The 21116-nt window shown below is 42.1% G+C and overlaps 1 protein-coding gene across 1 annotated transcript in view; it reads right to left on the bottom strand.

Moving 5' to 3' along the window:
* Nucleotides 1-1630: 1630 nt before the first annotated feature.
* LOC136877104 (uncharacterized) overlaps nt 1631-21116 on the bottom strand; it is a 168067-nt gene continuing 148581 nt past the window's right edge. Inside the window, exons 7-9 of the mRNA XM_068225426.1 lie at nt 15821-15871; nt 10847-10956; nt 1631-1838 (exon numbers count right to left, since the gene is read on the bottom strand). Coding sequence (XP_068081527.1) covers nt 10850-10956; nt 15821-15871 — 158 coding nt within the window. The 3' untranslated portion in view covers nt 1631-1838; nt 10847-10849. The remainder of the gene's footprint in view (nt 1839-10846; nt 10957-15820; nt 15872-21116) is intronic.

Here is a 21116-nt window from a genome sequence, read left to right as displayed (position 1 = left end):
CACTTAAGAGTTCAGTACATCAATACACACTGATTTCCATTTGTTATTATGGACTACCTACTTAATATTTCGTTACTTTCTCAGGGTTTGATAGTAAATATTTTGGACTTCAAGGAAACGTTTAAGCCCATGAAAACCATGCGTCATTGCTTTGGAAATATTGGTAACCACAGGGGAAACAAATATGTATACTTGCGTGCTTCTTTTGCTTCTGTGGTCCAATTTCGTCCCCCACCCATTCTTACCAGATCGACCCCATTAGAGAGTTTTGGAAATTCTCGTTTTTATGGCGTTCTTGACTGTATCAGGTTCTGTGGAAACACGTTTTAAATTTCTGAATGTCCTGGTAATGCCTCATCTAGCGTCTGCCTCTTCACTCGGTTTCAACATGGCGGCCAGCGCTGGATTTCGACTTACTGTTGATGAAAGAAGCCGCCCTCTGATTTCCTTTCTGTATGATTCATATTCTGTACTGGTAGGCTCGACCTGGTCAGGGAAGTGGGGAAGAGAAAGAAGGAATGCTGTTTTGCCAGTGTATTATTATTATTATTTATTAATTTTCCACACATTTTAGGTACAATTTAGGGATGGTGAATGGAGCAAGGGCATAGCCCCGAATTTGTACAAACTTCCCAGAAGATTCGGATCCACGAGATCCCGGTGGAGTCAGAATAATACTGCGTGATTACGACAACGGTGGCTTCTTGACTAGCAAGTGTTTGTGAGTGAACGTATCGGAACATGTTTCGCAGGTATAGCCTAATATTTGTATTGACGTAGGTGGTTGCCACGTCGAACCGTTCTTGTAAGTGGACACAGAAGCACTGAAACAACAACGTACGTAATCCGCCACGCTCATTGACGGAGCGGACGCGGTACATTTAAGCTCATGGTCTTTTGCTTGTAGAGGGGAAACGGTACGCTTCCAGACATGGGTTAATATTCATAACTTTATTTACTCGGTCCCCACTACAAGCCTTCAAAGTAGGCAGTAGGAATTTAGATAAACCCCGTGATTTCTGATAGGCATGCTAATGCCTGAATGAAGAGAGCAGGTATGATGTCCGCAGGAATTAGGATTGGGCCTGTTTCAATGTATTCGACATGTGAAGTAGCAGATAGGTTAATATAAATAAGCCTACATTCATTTTACGACATAATCAGAGCTCTAGTTCGATATTCCAGAAATATGGAACTTCAACATCTCCTACTTACTGTGTAGATCTTGTTTAAATCATTCAACATATAAAAGAAGAAGTTTTTGGATTCATTTTAAGGTCTACGGATTACACATCTCGACGTCGCATGTGTTTTGTTGTAGGGCCTATATCGTCTGAAGCATGTTATAACTGTGAATGTCAGTTCCATAGTCTACAACTGCGGTTACTTGGATATAGGATTGAGAAGTACCATGGGCGGTAAAATAAGGAACGATTCCAGCATTTACTTCAACAAATATAAATCAACTGAGGAAATCTACACCTGAATCATCATCGGGGGTTACCATGACCAAGTTCGAAATTTCTCAACATTAGTTCCCAAACTTTCTGTAGATTCGATAGTAAATTCTTAGAATCTTGGAGATCAACATCAGAAACCAAGGAGAAATAAGTAACAGAATAAGACAACAATAAATATAAAGTGATTTATTAATTAATTTCACTTAGTCTTTCACATAAACTTACAAGTCTTTCACATAAACTTACAAGTCTTTCACACAAACTTCCAAACACTTCGTAGAATCAGTATCGATAAATTAGGGGGCAGGTTTGGAGGAAATGCATATATCATTCTTGCGGAAACTATATATTTCACTGCAACACTTTGAGGCGATCTCTGAAAAAAGAACAAGAGTTTCCTGTTACCTTTTTTTATGTTTCCTATGTTACTGCATGCAACACAACACATGGTGAGAAAATGACTGTTATTCAAGGGCGAGAAAAGAATTCTTTCATAGTACAACTATTCTACTACCAGATTGACACTGAGTTTGTAACTGTAATAATCAATGACTTATAAAGAGCTAGTGGAAGGAACATAACCACAGTTTTCCGATACGCAGTTATCTTCCACTAAGGTTTCTGAAGTATGCACTGGTTTGAAAACACCTAATCTTGAACATAGTTAGCTCATAGTACAAATAGAAGTGATATTGCTTTGTGGCTATGTAATTCGTTGGTATAAGTTGAATATTTTCAGAAAGATGAGGGTAGAGATGTAGAGAAAATATATTTCCAGACATAATTTTTTGAAATAATAAATGAATATCGATAACTAAAGTAAATGAATAAAATCATTGAAATAGAATAAATTAATAAAAAATTAAGCGAAATGTCCGTAGTATGGGCTCCAGAGTTCAGCAGAATGGATCACTCAAATTTTAACAGAGCATGATAATTCTCTCTCCCAGGGCGTGTACATAAAGCTGCGTCCTGGTACGTCTGTTTCAGGCCTTACCTAACCTTCTGAAAACGACTAAATATGTAGGAAATGCACCTGGGTTCATCAATAACTCCACTGATTCTAAAATAACTAACTATATTCTGAAAAATATCCGTGCATGAGCACCTTATCAACACACCAAAATATACATAAAATACACTCAAAAAATACTGCTGGAAGACTCCATATTTACACAATTAACCAACAACAATAAAGACAGTGGAAAAACAAAAGCAAAGACCAAGCTACCATTTGCAGTCAGCCCGATGGACATTAAATACAAAGCATATCATCATCATCATCATCATCATCATCATCATCATTATCATCATCATCATCATTATCTAAAGGCTTCGCCTTGTCGCTGCAACCATTGATCTCTTCTCTCTGCGATCCTTTTCATTTCTCCATAACCTTGGCATCCCATCATCTCAACTACCTCTTCAATGATCTTCTTCCGTGGTTTCCCTCTGCCTTTCTTTCCCATCACCTTGCCTTCGAACAAGTTCTTTATGAAGTTATTATGCCAGAGAATATGACCGAAAACGGACGCTTTTCTCCTTTTTATCGTTGTTATTAAATGTCTTTGGGTGTTTATTTCTCTAAGCACTGCTTCATTAGTTTTCTTCTCAATCCAGCTAGTTCTTGTCATCTTCCTCCATAGCCACATTTCCACTGCCTCTAGTCGTTTCACGTCCTCCTTCAAGAGAGTCCATCCTTCACAGCCGTATAGCAGCACACTCCAAATGAACGTTTTGATAAATAATTTCTTTTGTTCAGTATTTAAGGATTTATTAGTTAAGAGCTGCTTCTTCTCCTCAAAGGCTTTCTTACACAGGAAAATCCTTCTGTTTATTTCCACAGTGCATCTGTTGTCATAGGTAATAACTGATCCTAAGTAGCAGAACTTGTGCACCTGTTTTATTAAAATATTTCCAATTCTGAGCTGTGCCTCTGGCTTCATTTTAGATTTGCTTACAACCATAACATTAGTTTTATTTACATTAATGTTAAGTTGGAAATCTTTTAAGATGGATGTTAATTTGTTGAGCATCATCTGCATGTTCTTCTCATTGTCAGCCAGAAGTGCAATATCGTCGGCAAATCTAATACAGTGTACAGTTGCTCCATTTATTTTAATGCCAGGTGTTTTGGATTTAAAAATTTTCATGGCCCCTTCAATGTACAGATTAAATAGAAATGATAAGGAACACTCCTATCTTACTCCTTTCCTGATTCTCACCTTGCATACTTTACTTTCGATGTTTATTCTTTGATTAATGTGGACGTTAAGTATTGCTTTTCTGTCTTTCCAGTCCAAATGAATGTCCTTCATAATTTTGAACAGTCTTTTCCACTGAATATTGTCAAAAGCTTTTTCCAGGTCTACAAAAGCTATATATGTATTTCTGTTAAGCTCCAGTCTTCTCTCCAAGATGGTTTTAAGTGCTATAATAGCTTCTCTCGTTCCTACTCCTTTCCTGAACCCAAACTGATCATCATCTAGATTCTGCTCAATTTTCATTTTGATTCTGTTTTTTAATATGCATGTGAATATTTTTGCTGCATGTGAAACAAGACTTAGTATTCTGTAATTGGAGCATTCTGTTGAAGCTCCTTTTTTGTGCAGAAGTAGGTACTGCTTTGCTTTCTACAAAATCCTCTGGCATATCTCCGTTTTCATAGCAGTACCTGGTGATTTTGAAGAGTTCATCCTTCATCCTTTTTCCAGAGTTTTTCCACAGTCCAGCAGGCAGTTTGTCTGGTCCAGGAGCCTTGTTCTTTTTTCAGCTGTTGCAGTGCTGTTTCGAATTCACTTCTCACTATGGGAGGACCTAGTTCATCTTATGAAACCTGGTCTTGTTTTATGATGTACTTATCTACATTGCCAATTTCTTCTCCATTATATAGATCCTCCAAACACTCTTTCCATCTCTTCATTACCTCCTCATCTTCTATTAACAGACTTCCTTCCGTATCTTTTATTACACTGGATTTCATTTTAGCCTTGAATTGTGTTCTTTTTACTTGATTGTATGCTCTGTCAACATTTCCGATTTTCATATCATGTTCTATGCTTTTACAAATGTCATCCATCCATCTTTCTTTCGCCTCTCGGCACTTCTGTGTAACTAAGTTTTTTAGTTTCTTATAGTTTATCATTCCTTCTGGAGTATTTTTTCGGTGTTCTTTGTTTCTTTCCTGAATGAGATTTAGTATTTCTTCAGTCATCCAGTTCTTCCTGGGTTCAAGCGTCTTTTTTCCTAGCACTTCATCTGCTGCCGTTGTAAGTGAAGCTTTGATAGCGTCCCAATCTGTTTCGTTGCAGTTGTTGTACATGATCGTGTCTGTCTTTTCTTCGAATGCTACTTGTGTTAATGGATCATTTAACTTTTCTAGATTCCATTTCTTGCTTCTTGGTTTCCTAAACTTCTTCAGCCTAATTCGACATTTTGCTAATACTGGGACATGGTCGCTGTCGATATCTAAGCCAGGATAGCTATGGCATGACGTTACCTGATTTTTATACCTTCTCTTAACTAGAATGTAGTCAATTTGGTATCTGTTATTATCTCCGAAATCCTTCCATGTGTAACGTCTTCTATTAGGCATGTCAAATACAGTGTAGATAAATACCCTTCACTCTTTCTGTGTATCAACACAACTTGCATATTCTCATAATGGGCACTTGTTATAGCACATCAATACTATACTTTTATAATTCTGTGTTCACTGATTCTAACACTTAGTTTAAAGATACTTTCACTTGAGCAACACACTTGTTGTTCTAGAACATAAACGAGTTTGGCAGTCTCAGCGAGAGGACGTACGTTCTTCCCGCTGACTCATCTCTCCTCGCCAGGCGATCTGTACTTTCCCAGTACTAGTCAGGCAGATGCACTTGTTGGTACTTACGAAAGAGCTTTTTGTCTGAGCTGAAGCACTTATCAGTGCTCACCTTCTCTTTCAGGAGATTTATTTCAAGAAGACTACGGCGGACTACGGCGAGGGCAGCCAGATGGAGACGAGGGCGCCCGAAGAATGTGCGATGGAGTTCGGGCACTTAGTCCGAAACCTCTTCAGCCGAGTGCCACCAGCGCCGGAGACGCCGGCACCAAAGCCGGAGCTGGAGCAGGAGCCGCCGGAGATCGAGGTGGAGACGGAGCCATACAGGGACGGGTGTGACCCCCCTAACGGCTTTTTCTTCTGCCTACACGGAACCGGAGTACGAGGCGCTGCTCGTCTACTACAGGCCGGGGCGTCCTGTAACTTCTGAACGGGACCTAGTCCTGGACAGAATGCGGCGCCCTCTCCAAGGAGGCAAGAAGATCTCGACGACCATGTACATGGAGAGCTTTCTACCAGGACGCCTCATCATCAGTTATCACGACCAGGAGCGGATGAGGGACGTGGAGAACGAGCTCTCTAGTCTGTTTCAGGTCGTCCGACTACCAGGGAGGGACGGCAATGCAGGGACGAACGGCGGCGCCCCCAGCAGGAGGGGCGAGACGGAGACCACGGAGGCCATTACCCAGACGCCGAGGAGGCTAAGGCATAGGGCGGTTAACACCGACCTAGTCCAAGCCACCCAGCCGGAGACCAACGACGCCACCCCGCGGAGCCGCGACTGTGCGACCCAGGCCGAGCGGTTCGGCTCTGCCAGACGGACGCAGACCGAGGTCCCGGGCCAGCGGTGATGTGGTCGAAGTGGACGCGGAACAAGGCCTACCAGGAAGGGCCTATCACCCGGGCACAATCCAGGAAAGCACTCCGGACGGCGGACGGCACCACAGCAGTGGAGAAGGACGCCCCCTGGCTTTCGGAGGCCGCTATCCAGGACCGGCCCGCTAGCGTGTCAGTCGAGGTGCAGACATCGACGAGCGTCCCACAGGACAGGGAACGCAGTCGAATGTCGCACATACTGACGCCACCGCTGCCAGCCAGGAGGAGGAAGACGCCGTCTCTGCAGCGGGATCACCAGCAAGCCCTGGTTCACCAGGCCGGGAGGAGGGCCACCAGGACGAGACCTCTTCCCCTGCCGAGAAGAGACCCCCCACCACCTTTTTGCTGAATCTTAATTTATTTAAGAGCCTGTGCCTCTAATTTGGAAACTTTAGTACTTTCTTAGGGCAGTGCCCCATTTCATATTCTTAGTAATTCTTTTAAATCTTATTATATTGTGGCTGGTAACTTATGATTTATGCGTTAAGCCGTCTAAATGTTGGTTCGCCTCTTATGGCATTTTTGTAATATTAAATCACAGTCTGAACTGCACTTCACTTTCAAGGCTTAGTTCTTCTATTTAAATGTTGGTTAATCGCCTTTTATGACGTGATGTAAAATTTACCTACAGTTTTACGGCTTTTTTCATATCAATTATTTATGATTGTTTTTCAGGACCTTTATAAACTTAATATTGATACTCACTACGTTTTTTACAAGTTTCAAATTCAATAAAAGTACACTTTTGTAAATCTGTGGTTCAAACCATCTATTTCCTTATTTCAGTGAACCTTCACTCTTTCCCCAATGGTAGGGATTTGGTTCCTTATCCTCAATCATCCCTCCAATGCTTGCCATCATGTTATCCTTAGTGACTTCTCTACTAGATTCAATTCGCTAGTAAGTTCCTTAAATTTCTCCTTACTTTCACAACTATTTCCATCTCTATTTCTTTCCAACTTGCACATTCTTCTTAGTCTCTTTACTTCTCTGTTATAATATAGTCTTTACCATTCCGTACCACCTTACCAGCTTGAAAGATACATACCTGCTTTCACATTCCTAAACAATTGATTCAAACCCAACCAACAATCTACTTACATTTTTGTTTACCTTTTTCCATCGATCATAGTTACTTTTTAAAAACTCCTTCATGCCTGTTTTATCAGCCACATGGTACTGCCTAATAGTCCTACTTTTAAGACCTTCCCTTGTATCATCTGGTTTTACCAGCATCACTTCCAGGATATTCTTCCCTCTGGTTGGTTCCTTCTTTTTCTGAATCAGCTGTGCTTCCCATATTAACTTATTTACCATTTGTTGGTCATGCTTCCTGTCGTTCGCATTACATTCCCAATTGACATTTGGTAAACTGAGATGACCCGCTACTAACCCGTTCCTTTCCGGATCGTTTCGCACATAGCTGATTATCTTATAAATAATTCCGAATCAGCGCCTGCGCCTCCCTTTCCATGTCTGTACACTCCAAAAAAAAATCATGTTGCCTATTAACTTTAGAGATAGAATTTTATATTTGTCATCTTTAATTTTTTCGTAGCTTATAAATTCTTCTTTCACCAAAATGAATACTCCCCTTCCTTCCATTCCTATCCTATCTATACAATAAACATTCCAGTTCCAAGAGAATATTTCTGCATCCATTATATCATTTCTCAGCTGTGAATCAGATCCTATTACAACATCTGGTAAATAAATAATCTATTAAATTACTTACCAGTTCCGAGAGAACATTTCTGCATCCATTATATCATCTCAGCCGTGAATCAGATCCTATTACAACATCTGGTAAATAATTAATTATTAAATTACTTAACTCTTTTCTTTACTTCTACAGTTCAACACTATCATTTTTAAGGCATCTCTACTTGACTTCCAAAACCCTGTACCCTTACCACCGCTCCCTAGTCTACCCCTGGTCCAGTCCCTACAATATCCTAAGCCCATAAAACCGATCAACTGTTGTTGATTGTTGTTGTTAGTTTAGGTGTGCCTTGTCTCTTTTGCTGCCACTCATCTGCGCTAGATGGCTTTACCGCTGCAATCGTATAAAAACTAACCCTGCAGCGACGGGTTCAAGCTAGTATCTCACAAATCCTTCTTGGACTAGGTCATTGAAAAATTAATCAATCAGACTTCTGAGTATTTCCTAGACTTATACAATCTAGGCTGCCTCCTTACATCTAGCTAAACATATCTTCTTTGTTTTCACCTTCTTAAAATTTACTTTCCTCCTGATTTTTCTAGATTATTTGCAAACTTACAGTTAATTTAGTTAATGGGTTTTAGTGCCGGGAGTGTCCGCGGACATATTCAGCTCACCATTTCTGGAGCTACTTTCCCCGGTACACCCCATGAGGGTGGGCTTCGTGTACTACTGTGTGCGGGTGTTATCTATGGATATATGTGTAATTACATGGGCGATGAGTGGGAAAGAACTCGCTGCAGTTTTGACAAAGATATCATTCCGGCATTTACCTCGAACTAAAATAGGACACCATGGAAAATCATTTCGACGATGGTCGATGGAGGATTCGAACCCATCTGCCTCCCGCGTACAGAGCAAGATGACCGCGCCGCAAGGCACTGAGATAACCTGTTCGGTAGTTTGACGCTTATTTTTTCTCTACAAGTGTATCTCAGTTTTTTATGCCAGGGAGTGTTCAAGAAATCAGTTGACGACGATGGCAGAAAACATTCAAACGAGATAACTCCATTACCTCGAAGAATCTAATGAAGTCTGAGAAATGAATGCATAAAACTTGTTTTCATTGTTACTTCTCTAGGAAACCACGTTACGTCTTTTAGAATACATCTGTATCTCATTCGAAGAATACATCAAAGTGTTATATAGGATATATGTCTTCAAATTCAACTGATTTGTTTCAAAACCAATCGTAGCTAAGCAAGTGAGCCTTCGCGGTTATGCACGTGATAATAAGTCCAGCTCCATGGCTAAATGGTTGGCGTGCTGGCCTTTGGCCACATGGGTCCCGGGTTCGATTCCCGGAAGGGTCGGGAATTTTAACCTTAATTGGTTAATTTCGCTGGCACAGCGTCAAATCAAAAGACCTGCATCTGGCCAGCCGAACTTGTCCTCGGACACTCCCGGCACAAAAAGCCATACGCCATTTCGTTTACGTGATGATAAATTGAATAGAGAAGTAAACGTGTGTTTGCATTTCATGTTTAAATAATAATGTAGTGTGGCTATTCCAGGACAACATAAACACCCAGTTCCCAGCCAAGGATATTAACCAGTAACGTTATTTCTTTCTTAACTCAGTTACCCTCCAGGGTTGGCTTTTCCCTCGGACTCAGCGAGGGATCCCACCTCTACCTCCTCAAGGGCAGTTTCCATGAAAAAATAAACCGATATATTTTAAATGTTGTCCGCCTCTGTGGTGTAATGGTTAGCGTGATTAGCTGCCACCCCCGGAGGCCCGGGTTCGATTCCCGGCTCTGCTACGAAATTTGAAAAGTGGCACGAGGGCTGGAACGGGGTCCACTCAGCCTCGGGAGGTTAAATGAGTAGAGGTGAGTTCGACTCCCACCTCAGCCATCCTCGAAGTCGTTTTCCGTGGTTTTCCACTTCTCCTCCAGGTAAATGCCTGGATGGTACCTAACTTGAGGCCACGGTCGCTTCCTTCCCATTTCCTTGGCTATCCCTTCCGATCTTCCCATCCCCCCTACAAGGCCTCTGTTCAGCATAGCAGGTGACGCTACCTGGGCGAGGCACTAGTCTCTTCCCCAATTGTATTCCCAACCCAATGTCTCAGACTCCAGGACACTGCCCTTCAGGTGGTAGACGTGGGATACCTCTCTGAGTCCGAGGAAGAATACAACCCTGGAGGGTAAACAGATTAAGAAAGATAGAAAGAAAGAAAGAAAGAAAGAAAGAAAGAAAGAAAGAAAGAAAGAAATACATTTTAATTTTTTGTACCTACAATTCAACACTGTCTGTCAAGCTATCAGCCCAGGATGGTTGAATCTTGAGATACCACCACTGAAATTGCACCAAGCAGAAAAGGCCGATGGCGGTGCCATGATTGGCGACCTAGACAATAGTTTACTTACTTTTTTTCACTGAACCAGAAAGAGCTATTGCAACATGACTGACCCTACTATTACTGCCTTTCACAGCATACAGATATCCTAGGTGTGCTCTAAATATAATTACTCATCTCATCATCACCCATAGTCCAGCAGCTTCCGTACAGCCAAAGCCACAGCCATAAATTAGACTGCGACTTCAGCGGAAGCTACATTGTGCTATGTTCTGTTCCAAGAGACATGGAAAAATACTGTATCCATAAAAAATAGCCATAAGTGGAATATTAGTCTAGTAATACCTGATGATACATCATAAAATAAGATTTTTCCTCTTCCCCAATAACTTGTAAGTTGATAGTGTACTGTATTGCTTTTCACTCTTTTATTATGTTTAAATTATATTTGGTAACTCATGTAACACCCAATTCGAAATGAAATTGTGGTATCCGAACACATTTTCATTATAAGGCTTAAAGTGTAATTGACACCTGAATGACTTGAAGTCATACTTTCATCTATGGATCAGGCTGTTTTATATTTGTTCGTTTCTCGTTTATTAACCTGTATGTTTACTCGGACGTCAAATGTCATCAAATCTACAGTATTAACTTTGTCACTTGGTACATGTCACGTAAGGTGGAGTGATACAGCTACATTTGTATTCCTCTCCAGACAGCTTGTCGCCTATGTTCAGTTCAAGACTTCCGAATGTACACTTGCCTGAAACAAAAATACAAGATACGAATTAATAAGAAACAATCACATAAAAACTTCTGAAGCCACACTTCAAAATATTTCCCTAATTACAACCCTGAATGTAGTAAAGCTTTTTATTTAATCAAGGTGTTAAAATACAGGCCTTGAGTGAATTATTATAAACTGCAGAAAGGAATATTTATGATTTTTGCCGAGTGGAAGAGGCACTGTTGCTAGGAATATCTTGGACTTTTGCCGAATGAAAGAGGCAAAATGCTAGCAATCTTTACATTTCGAAAAAATATATTATGTGTATTAAACTGAGCCTTAAAAGCATCACTCTAAACAAACAAGGCGGTACCTACAATCAATCTAAACGTAAAGGAAGGAATTTGCAATCAAGGAGGAACCTTATTCAATCTGAACATAAAGGAGGGAATTTACAATCAATCTAAACCTACAAGGAATAATTTACAATATCAATACAAACATACAGGGAAGAACTTACTATCAATCTAAGCATACAGGGGCGCATACATTAACACTCCAACCCACCAAGTGCTGAAGTTAAGGATATTGAAAGCCTTTACCTTACACCCGTCCAAGGGCATTATCATACAGCACGACAGCCTGTGTGGGATCAATAAAATAATTATGAAAAAACATTGTCTTTATTGAGACAGTAAGCATACACGGTCAGATCTCTTGACCAGGTTTGTGATGTTAACACTTCAGGCGGCCTCAGAGACTGAACTAGCACTATTTCAGGCTTTTATACAAAGGAAAAACCTTAGACAGAGTAAACAGTATCTGCACAGGCATCAGTTCAGCTATTCATTTATAAATCCGAAGCTGTTAAATTTCGCTCATCCTTGCTTTGAAGAATTAGTGAAGATAATTTAATACCCAAGCTATTTTGATGTGAACTTTATTGTTTTACTTAAATACTAGCAAATGTACCCGTGCTTCGCTACGGTATTCTACAATGTATACGGATTTCTCCGTAAATTACTGTAAAGGCAGTGAGTAAGATTATATTTATTTTTAGATACTCATGAGACGGCTGGAATAATACAGTTTGACTAATATATGGCCACTGCTCATGTCAATAAGCATGTCAAATTATAACATATACGTGTAAAAAGTACAACATTAACTTGAAATCGAGAAATACAGCTCTATTTAACGTATAAAGGACAGGGATACGACAAAAAGTCATAGGACAAAAGTTGTAGATATCTCTAAATTGGACGGCGATTGTGCTATCTGTATTGTGATATGACTTACCGCTTAGCCACCAATTATCCCGAAACGAAGGTCTGCACCGTCATTAAAATTGCACTCATATTTCGATATTTTCCGGGGCCAAACAATTATACGTTTTAACAGCTTGGAATTTTTCCTCAAAGAAAAGAGTGTCCAGGTTTCCGGATTAGCACTCTTATACACATGGAGTAATTTAGGAGAAAGTAATACAGTTAAGGAAGTTGACATTAAAAGAAAATATGATTGTAACTGAGGGCAGCTGTATAGGACAAATAAGTAAATACCAAGTGGATGTATTGGGAAATAAAATGCCCCTCAGTAAATTCTGATGGTATGAGTTACGGATATAAGAAGGCGGTAACAGAGCAGAAATTTAGGTGCAGGGATTCTTTGGTAAACAGATAAGAAGATGGCTTATGGTGTTATTACTTAAGTCTAAAAAGGCAATGAAGAGGCTAGAAATTAAAGCGGAAAGCAGAAGTAGAATATAAATAGTCTACATTAAAATTATAGCAAATGCCAGAAATCTTCTTACGGTGTGAAATAATGGGCTACACTCCGCGGTACTGTTCAAATATTAACAACGCCCTTTAGTGCAATTCAAGGACGATTGTAACCTCCAACGGTAATCCGCCAATATCTCGTAGAATGGCCGATTGACGAATCTCTTGCTTTCTGCCCAAGGAACAACCACGAGTTTACAGGAATGATGATGAAAATGACAATATGTTATTTCCCTGCTGGCAAGCAGAGACGTTGCCATGGTAACATGTAGGTTCGTTGTCGGTCTGTTGGTCACTTAATGCAGAGCATGAAACCTGCAGAAAATAGTAATTTTCTCCGTTATTTGAAGAGTAAGCGAAATTATGAACATAACAAAAGTTGTTTATAATGAAGGGAAGTTTCACATATAGTTCACGGATTTTACAGATCAACAGTGTAAGAGAAAATGGAAGAAAATTGTTCTGGTTTTCATATAAAATCCCGTCTATTCAGAGGTTTTAAATCACATGCATATCAGAACCTTTCATGGGATGACTATACTCTAAATAAGAAGTTTGATCGAGATCTATTCTGCCGTTTCGCCGTGATGGAGGAAAAAACAAATCACGAAGCAGTCATGAAGTCTTACGAAGAGAGAGTTTAATTTTGAAAATATTCTGCGTTAGTTTTAGCGCATTAAGAAATGAAACGAAAAAATATTACCTTTAATGCAATTGTAGATTTTGTGCCATCACACATAAAGGCAGTCCTCCCGAGGTGAAAGACATGCTCTTTGTTTGCACGGCAGATTTTTATTGTACGTAATCGAAAATAATATATATTAATTTGCATTACAACCTTCGTTGTTCATTACGCTATATAATAAAAACTACCAATCATATGTATGGAAGCAAGTCTTTCGATTACGTACCCTGCGTTTAACATTGCACTTCCCTAGTAAGTGCGCCTCGCCAAGTGACTAAATGAATAGAGTAAAGTCCTGCTTAATCGATCTTCGCTTATCCGATATTGCGTTTTATCCAACACAACTTGGCAAATCGTGGAAAAGTTTTAAGTGACAAGGAGTCAGAGAAAAATTCTGACAGTGAAGAAATTAGCATGGAAAACGTGGAAAGCATGTAGCCTTTGCTGAAACAAATCCCTCGATGTTGGATGAGCAGACGAGACTGATGACGATCTCAAGTGAGAGGTTTGGCCTTGATGATCATTTTGAAGTAACTGATAGAGACATCTTTGGCATTGTTAACAACGGTGAAAGAGAAACAAAAGAAGAAGAAAACGTAGAGGAAGAAAGTACTTTTACAGAGAGAACGTGACATGACAGCGTAGCAATAATACAACGGAAGCCCGATATAACGGGGTTGTTGGGGGGCACAATTCTGCCCCGTCTTATAGTTTAACCGCGGTCTGTCAGAAAGTGGGCTGTACTGTGGAAAATGACGGGTCAGGAGGACAAGAAGAAATACTACAACATACCACGCACGTGAAAAACTTGCCTTCGACTTCCATTCATCACACGAGTATCACTCACACAATAAGTTTTCCTTATCTGCGACATAATCACGTATGCAGTGAACCCGAAATTCAACACAATGTGCGACTATACTGTACTGTAACCTAGCGTTGCTAATGGCCAAGTGCACGAACCCTGTTTAGCGTAACCATCGTTTAAAATTCTTCCTAAACCTTGTTTAAATAAAGCTGCAGGGCATCGATGCCCATTATTTTAAACACTGATTAATGTCTATTAAAATTAAACAGTCCAGTTCGAGCGGTTACCAGACGTAAACAGTGATTAGCAGCGAAAGGAAAATGGCCTTCAGATTCGGAGAAAGATTTTGAAGATGAACTATTATATCTGGAATATCTGGAACAAGAATAGAAATGAGTGCGAAAGTACAACAGTGAAGAGAGGTGATCCTTTTGAGGAACTTAGTGATAGGATATTTGAGGAGAGGTTTCGCTTATCTAAACAAACAGTTTCATTTCATCTAGAAACAATGAAAAATAACCTATATGTCCCATGCAGATAAAAATCCTGTTTTTGCTATCAACAGACTGCTGACTGCATTGAGCTGTTATGCCACTGGTTCCTTTAACATAATTGTAGGTGATACTGCTAACATGCACAACAGCTCGGTTTATACACGACGTCAGTAATATTATAGCTTCCTTCAATCAACGTTATATTTATTTACCAACATCACAAGCAGAAAACAGGGAGGTGATGGAAAATTCTTCTAAAAATATTGGTGGATTTCCTAGCGCAATAGGAACCATAGACTGCACCCACATTCGCATCAGATCTCCAAGTGGAGCAAATGACGAGATATTTCGGATTAGGCAGGGTTATTTTTCCATAATCTGTCAGACAGTAAGTGACGGTTATTTACTTATGAGAGATATTGTTGCTAGGTTGCTGCCCACTACAGTACAATACCTCAGAACTGCAGTAAGAGGGCACAATTCGAAAGAGGTGAAATACAAGGTGGTTATTTTATTGGGAGATAGCGGGTATCCATGCAAGCCATTTCTCTTAACACTTCTGCTGAATCCACAAACCAGGGAAGAGCGTATGTATAACAAGGATCAATTTAGGACCAGAAATACGGTAGAAAGACAGTATGGTGCATGGAAGCGGAGGTTTCCTGCTCTGTCTGTTGGTTTAGGATGTGAAGTAATTAAAGCTCTAAACATAATTGCTCCACAACAGCATCGAACACGTGAAGAAAATCATATTCCTTCTACTAAAAAAAATAAATGAAACAAGAATACGAAATCACAGAAGCTCATTTACTATTCTTCGCTAGTAATCAAAATATTACGCTAGTGTTAAATTCCACTGCCACCTAAACGTGCTCAAGTAAACATTGATTAACAATGATGTTCCACGCCTCCTCGTAACCGGCCCTTATGTTTTCTTACACACTGGTTAGCCGTATCTTAATCAAGGGTGGTGCACTGGGCCATAAGACATTGGTACAGTCACCGATACAGACACTTCCATATCAAAAACTATAAACAAATCTCACATATACAGGAAACACTCAGGGCTACATCACGACAGACAAAATAAGGATCTAGATAAGAACGAATAAAACAAAAATGACAGACTTACCTGCCGCCGAGTTTTGTCCGCCTGAAGGGACAACTTTGTCTTTATCTTCGGCTGCAAGGAGAATAAAAGTAAAATTAATGTATTGAAGAAACATTGTAAACATTTCGACACAAAATATGAGCACTCCTTAATGATAGGAAACAGGTTTAAGTTCTTTTTTAAGTCGTACCGACGCAGATAGGGCAGAGAAAAGATTGTGTCTGCGGCGATTGTGGCTTTAATTAAGGTACAACCGCAGGACTGACCAAATGTGAAAATGGGGAACCGCGGAAAATCATCTTTAGAGCTGTCGATGGTGGGGTTAGGGTCCGGCTCTATGGCTAAATGGTTAGCGTGCCTTTGGTCACAGGGGTCTCAGGTTCGATTCCAGGCAGGGTCGGGAATTTTAACCATCATTGGTTAATTTCTCTGACACGAGGTCTGGGTGTATGTGCCGTCTTCATCACCATTTCATCCTCATCATGGCGCGCAGGTCGCCTACGGGAGTCAAATCGAAAGACCTGTACCTGGCGAACCGAACATATCCTCGGACACTCCCGGCACTAAAAGCCATATGCCATTTCATTTCAGTGGGATTACGACCCAATATCTCCCGAATCCCGCAGCCGACTTGCTCGGAACAGACTCCATTAAAGTGAACCTTAGTAGATAGGCGGGCTTTTCATTATTTTGTGTTTTTTCCGTGCATTGTTCACATACCTTAGGTCCCTCTGTGGATCAGTTGTAGAATGTCGGCCAGCGGATCACAAGATCGCGGGTTCAAACCCAGCAGATGCATTTTTGAAAGGCGTAAAAGAAATCCATTCGACACCTCATGTTGTAAAATGTCGACATGTAAGAGATCTGTGGCAGTACCGTAGCCAGGATCGGCCGATGGAAGGTGGGGGTGGGTTTACAGTTACACAATGATGGTAGAACACAATGACGGTGCATGCGAGTCTGGTCATTTTAATGACACAGAAATAAGCGAATTACAGATCTCTTGGTTCTAGAATTAAGTCTATGCATGTTTTCTTAGTTTAATGTTTATTATCAGTTTCTGTTTATTTTCCTTTTGCAAAACTTCCATTGGGGGTGTTATAACCCACACTACCCCCCCCCCCCCTCCGGCGATGCCCCTGATCATTGGTAACGCATTTGTTGTTTACCCCAAATAATTAACTGTATCTCAGCCATGCATCGTCTAACAGAGATCCCGTTTGCTATGCCACCCCCTCAGAAATGACGTGAAGATTGCCTAAATGGCGTCAAATCAAAATGACTGCACATGGTAGCTGAGGCCGTACGATTATTATTATTATTATTATTATTATTATTATTATTATTATTATTAATAATCTGTTTACCCTCCAGCGTTGGTATTTCTCTCGGAGTCAGCGAAGGATCCCACCTCTACCGTCTCAAGTGCAATGTCCTGGCGCGTGAGACATTGGGTCTAGAGATACAACTGGGGAGGATTACCAGTATTTCGCCCAGGCGACCTCACCTGCTAATCTGAACAGGGGCCTTGGTGGGGGATGGGAAGATTGGAAGGAAGAGAGGAGGAAGCGGCCGCGGCGTTTAGTTAGGTACCATCGCGGGATTTGCCTGGATGAGAAGTGGGAAACTACGGAAAAACACTTCCAGGATGGCTGAGGTGGGATTCGAATCCATCTCTACTCAGTTGACCTCCCGAGTCTGAGTGGACCCCGTTCCGGTTCTCGTATCACTTTTGAAATTTCGTGGCAGAGCCGGGAATCGAACCCGGGCCTCCAGGGGTGGCTGCTAATCACACTAACCACTACACCACAGAGGCGGACACACCACAACATACCCAAAGAAATGGAAGTGACACTGGCTTCTCCAGCACAGAGTCATCAAGTCATCAACTTTCTCAAACATTGGCTTGCACTCCAATATCTAATAAATTTACATACATTATACTTATTTATATTCTCTCCTTATAATTACAACAATATTATTATTATTATGACTCTGTAATCAACTGTAAGAGTCGCCATAAGACCTCGGAGTTAAAGTGACTGTAAACAACCTTAATAAAACAACTTTTGTATGATTATCAATTCGCTGTCTGAGTATTCAAAATAGTATTTACTTGGGAGCATCTGGTTGAATAAAATAAATCGCACGGAGACAGCCTAAATGACGTCGAAAAAAAATGCCTGTACTTGGGAGCTGTGGCCATACGATACTTCTTAATATTGTGACATGCCACATGACCCCTGAACTTAGGCAACACCTCTTGCACGTCTTTTACGCGCCATCTACCTTAATGTTTCGGAACTATGTACTGCTAGTAGCGGCAGGACACATTTCATGTCCTGGGTTGCCATCCCTCCCAAACAGCAGGGTTGTACGGTACCTTCATGAGACCTTGCCTGCTAGCTATTAAAGCGCCGTGTGAGGGGGCGTGCCTGCGTGTACGACTGGACAGGGCTTATGGCGACGATGGTATAGGAAAGGGATATGAATGGGAAGGAAGGGACCGTGGCGTTAAAATTAAGGTGCAGTCCCAACATTTGTTCGGTATGAAAATAGAAAATCACGAAAAATCGCGTTCAGAGCTTCCGAATGTGGTTCGTACCCACTATCTCCCGAACGCAAGCTGACAGCTACATGACCCGAACCGTGCAGCCACTCGTTCTGTTTTTACGAAGTATTTCGTTGCTTTAGAGTTACTGTTGTGCTTAATTTAAAATTGTAGTTTTGGATTAGTTTGTTCCACGTGAAACTTTGTTCTTGTGACAGCCCAGATTGTCTGGGAGGTAGGTGATCCTTTCAAGTAATAGGTAATAACTGTATATATTTTATTTTTATTTTTAAAATGCTATTTATTCGGGGCGTCGACCTAGAAAGATCTTTTGCCCCTACTTTGCACCTTATGTTATGGACCTGCGTGTATCTGGAAATTGGGGAAGTGTAAAGTGTTGAATGTGAGGAAAGGAACATTAAGGACGACAAAAACACCCAGTCCCCAGGCCAGAGATACTCATCATTTACAATTAACAACCCCTGACCCGGCAGCCCCAGGTTCGATTCCCCGCGGACGCATTGCCCCCTACACCTTGGGGCCGTATACTGTATGTACACTGACTGACAGTGACAATGCAACACCAAGGAGGAGTGGTTCGAAAGGGATGAAAGTTGGGGAAAAAACAGAGACGGCACGGACGAATAATTGATGTTTATTTCAAACCGATATGCAGGTTACACAATGCGCACGGCATCGACTCAGTAGGATGTAGAACCACCGCGAGCGGCGATGCACGCAGAAACACGTCGAGGTACAGAGTCAATAAGAGTGCGGATGGTGTCCTGAGGGATGGTTCTCCATTCTCTGTCAACCATTTGCCACAGTTGGTCGTCCGTACGAGGCTGGGGCAGAGTTTGCAAACGGCGTCCAATGAGATCCCACACGTGTTCGATTGGTGAGAGATCCGGAGAGTACGCTGGCCACGGAAGCATCTGTACACCTCGTAGAGCCTGTTGGGAGATGCGAGCAGTGTGTGGGCGGGCATTATCCTGCTGAAACAGAGCATTGGGCAGCCCCTGAAGGTACGGGAGTGCCACCGGCCGCAGCACATGCTGCACGTAGCGGTGGGCATTTAACGTGCCTTGAATACGCACTAGAGGTGACGTGGAATCATACGCAATAGCGCCCCAAACCATGATGCCGCGTTGTCTAGCGGTAGGGCGCTCCACAGTTACTGCCGGATTTGACCTTTCTCCACGCTGACGCCACACTCGTCTGCGGTGACTATCACTGACAGAACAGAAGCGTGACTCATCGGAGAACACGACGTTCCGCCATTCCCTCATCCAAGTCGCTCTAGCCCGGCACCATGCCAGGCGTGCACGTCTATGCTGTGGAGTCAATGGTAGTCTTCTGAGCGGACGCCGGGAGTGCAGGCCTCCTTCAACCAATCGACGGGAAATTGTTCTGGTCGATATTGGAACAGCCAGGGTGTCTTGCACATGCTGAAGAATGGCGGTTGACGTAGCATGCAGGGCTGCCACCGCTTGGCGGCGGATGCGCCGATCCTCGCGTGCTGACGTCACTCGGGCTGCGCCTGGACCCCTCGCACGTGCCACATGTCCCTGCGCCAACCATCTTCGCCACAGGCGCTGCACCGTGGACACATCCCTATGGGTATCGGCTGCGATTTGACGAAGCGACCAACCTGCCCTTCTCAGCCCGATCACCATACCCCTCGTAAAGTCGTCTGTCTGCTGGAAATGCCTCCGTTGACGGCGGCCTGGCATTCTTAGCTATACACGTGTCCTGTGGCACACGACAACACGTTCTACAATGACTGTCGGCTGAGAAATCACGGTACGAAGTGGGCCATTCGCCAACGCCGTGTCCCATTTATCGTTCGCTACGTGCGCAGCACAGCGGCGCATTTCACATCATGAGCATACCTCAGTGACGTCAGTCTACCCTGCAATTGGCATAAAGTTCTGACCACTCCTTCTTGGTGTTGCATTTGCTCTGTCAGTCAGTGTATGTACACGTCGCGCTATAGATGTGATGTACACGACTCCAGCTATCATTGGGCCTGTCACCAATCAGCCTAAAAAGCTGTGAATTCAATTTTAATCTCGGTCATTTTGGACATTTCCCTTCCGACCCGCATGCTGATGAAGGCTGACCTTGGACTTAAACAGCATTCACAGTGTCACAGTTCATCTCAGTGACTCCGAAAAGTATGTATTCGACAGTAACATTGGTCGTTTTCGATGATTTTTGCATGCCACTCCCTCCCAACGCCCAGTCGTTGGGGTGCCCTCACTATATCACCGGGCGAGTTAGCCGTGCGGATAGAGGCTCGCGGCTGTGAGCTTGCATCCGGGAGATAGTGGGTTCGAAGCCCTGAAGATGGTTTTCCGTTGGAAGGAAGTGGCCATGGCCTTAATTAAGGAACAGCTCCGACATTAGCCTGGTGTGAAAATGGGAAACCACGGAAAACCAGGGCTGCCGACAGTAGGGTTCGAATTTACTATCTCCCGGGTGCGAGCTCACAGCTGCGCGCTCCTAAGCACACGCCCAACTCGCGCGGTATTATTATTATTATTATTATTATTATTATTATTATTATTATTATTATTATTATTATTATTATTATTATTATTTTCCCAGTTGCTTTACGTCGCACCGACACGGATAGGTCTTATGGCGACGATGGGATAGGAGAGGCCTAGGAATGGGAAGGAAATGGCCGTGGCCTTAATTAAGGTACAGCCTGGTGTGAACATGGGAAACCACGGAAAACCAGGGCTGCCGACAGTAAGGTTC

Source organism: Anabrus simplex, chromosome 1, assembly GCF_040414725.1.
Source record: "Anabrus simplex isolate iqAnaSimp1 chromosome 1, ASM4041472v1, whole genome shotgun sequence".
Classification (NCBI taxonomy): Eukaryota; Metazoa; Arthropoda; class Insecta; order Orthoptera; family Tettigoniidae; genus Anabrus; species Anabrus simplex.
Note: the sequence above shows the minus strand (reverse complement) of the source record. Positions and strands in the feature narration are given on the sequence as shown.